The sequence below is a fragment of the Gavialis gangeticus genome, unplaced genomic scaffold (genome assembly GCF_001723915.1).
Source record: "Gavialis gangeticus isolate Ggan-Ray unplaced genomic scaffold, GavGan_comp1, whole genome shotgun sequence".
Taxonomy (NCBI): domain Eukaryota; kingdom Metazoa; phylum Chordata; order Crocodylia; family Gavialidae; genus Gavialis; species Gavialis gangeticus.
This window is the reverse complement of record NW_017729034.1, coordinates 34,941,997-34,944,266: the sequence shown is the minus strand read 5'-3', so window position 1 is coordinate 34,944,266 and position 2,270 is coordinate 34,941,997. Positions and strand designations below refer to the sequence as shown.

Here is a 2,270-nt window from a genome sequence, read left to right as displayed (position 1 = left end):
CCACCACTGATGCTGCCACCCACAAACTATGCCCCCCCCCCCAGTCTCAGGAGGCACGAGTCACCCATGCTCCACACTATGTTCTGACTAATACCCTAAAATACCTGATACAAGTGCCAGACTGGTTGTCAGCAAATTCAAATATCCTTCTTTTATGTCCTTGTCTTTAATTAAATTGTGGAATGTCAGACATCTCTATACTGTGACTGTCTGAAAGGACACAGCATTCTATCTAAATAAAAAATCAAGCTTTCCAGTTTCCAAGGGTTTGTTCACTTAGTCTGGGAATCCAAGCAAAGACATTAGACTCATAAGGATGTTCTAATCAAATGGATTAAAACATGTGTTGTTGAAGAATATTCCTATAGAGTGATTGTTTCAGGGAGATCATAGATTGTTCTGTAGAAAGCAACTTCAACTTTCTGGCTGAAACAAGCAATGCTTCCCTTTTGAGTGGTCACTTGAACACACTGTTAATATGCATTATAGAGTGATTGTACATGACATGCTTTTTGGAGGCTGATACTTTTTCGGCAGAGTAGTTCTGGTCTCTGGTCTCTCCAATCCTGCCTCCCCCCATTTTTATTCAGAAGTACTTCCTGCATCCCATCTCTTGAGAGACTGTCCAGTCAGCAAGGAAAATTCTCCATACTTGGAAACAATGGTTATAACCATAGTAGACAGCTCCAGCTCCAGCTCCAGCTCCAGCTCTTTCTGACTGTCTACTTTATTGCCAAAGTAACTCACTTGTTAATTTCCTACTGCTGACGTATCTCATTATCTAGCTACTTAAAGGGCATATCCAAGTGGAATAAAAGCATCTGGTATTCTTTGTTTTTAATTAAATAAAACTTCCATCAGTGTATGGGCATCATGCATTTATGTACCCTGCTATTTCTTGACTATTTTTCCCCCTTTAACATGCATATACTTTTTTTATTTTCAGGATGGCTGTCTTGGCTTGGAAACAGTGTTGTGATTTTTGTTCTCTGTAAACAGAGAGCAGTCCTGCAACCCACGGATTATCTTACATTTAACCTGGCTGTCTCAGATGCTAGTATTTCCTTGTTTGGTTATTCTCGAGGGATCATTGAAATCTTCAATGTCTTCAGAGATGATGGATTCATTATCACATCAATATGGACTTGCCAAGTAAGGATAGAATAGTGGACTAGTTAATTAGAAAAAATAAGTACTAATATTTTCATATGTATGCCATGTATAATAACCACTCGGGGTTACAAGAGAGGAAACAAATGATGAATGATTCTCCCAAGGTTCAGAGTTCTGATTGTTTCAGATAAAAAAAGGAGTAAGTAGACCTTTTGACTCCAACAGCCCATCAGATTAGTGCAATTAAGGATATACCAGTTCCTATAGCCAACAACACACAAGGGATTGATGTGCCCTCGGGGCATCCCATGGTTTCTTTTAACATGCAATGCCAAGTTTAGTGAACAGATTGGATAGGAGCTGCTCCAGTTGCAACTTGATTTTCTAGACATCTTTGTCCCCTTCCAGTCTGACATTCTCCATGTGTGTGAGGTCCCTTCAGTTTAAAAGGGCCCGCCAATAGCAAAAAAAGCCCCAGTTAGGCTCTGGAGCAGTGAGAAACGCACAGGTGAAAGCCTGCTGTGACCCCGCTCCCCCGAAGGCCCCCTGACACCCCAGACACCCACCAGCAGCCGCGGAGCCCCCTGCTAACCCCCAGCACAGCTGGAGGCAAGTGGGGCCCATGGTGGGAAGGGGTTAACCCCTCTTTGAGTGGGAGGAGGTGGCTGCCTGGAGCTGGGCTGGGTCAAGCCCCCGCCCAGGCCCCTACTTCGCCCAGCCCCCCAGAGAGCCACGTGACTGGAGCCGCGCGAATAGGCTACGCAAACAGGCGTGCTTGTCTGACGGCGCGTGAGTTAGCATGGAGTTCGCGCAGGAGGGTGTGCGGGAGGGCCCGAGACCCTGCCTGCGAACTCCCCAGGATAGATAGTCCCAGCCATAGCCAGAGGCATGACATGGATGGGCACGCACTGCACCCCTCGGGTCCCCTCGGGCTCTGAGGCCCCCTCCTCTGGCACCTCAGAGATGGCCACCCAGACAGAGCCCACTGTTCCGGGCTCCATGCAGACGGAGCCCCTGGCTCTTGGCTGCGGGGACTGCCTTTGCCCTTTTCAGGCTCTGGGGCCCGGGAGCATGGCCACCTCCCCATGTGGGGTCTGCTTCCTTTTGGGGTCTCTGGCGCGCCAGCTGGAGGAGCTCCAGGCCACAGTCCAGAGACT

The 2,270-nt window shown here is 47.8% G+C and overlaps 1 protein-coding gene across 1 annotated transcript in view; it reads left to right on the top strand.

Annotated features, from left to right (window-relative positions):
* LOC109304869 (visual pigment-like receptor peropsin) overlaps window positions 1-2,270 on the top strand; it is a 52,557-nt gene that overhangs the window by 14,405 nt on the left and 35,882 nt on the right. Inside the window, exon 2 of the mRNA XM_019527699.1 lies at window positions 947-1,152. Within this exon, the coding sequence (XP_019383244.1) occupies window positions 947-1,152 (206 nt within the window). The remainder of the gene's footprint in view (window positions 1-946; window positions 1,153-2,270) is intronic.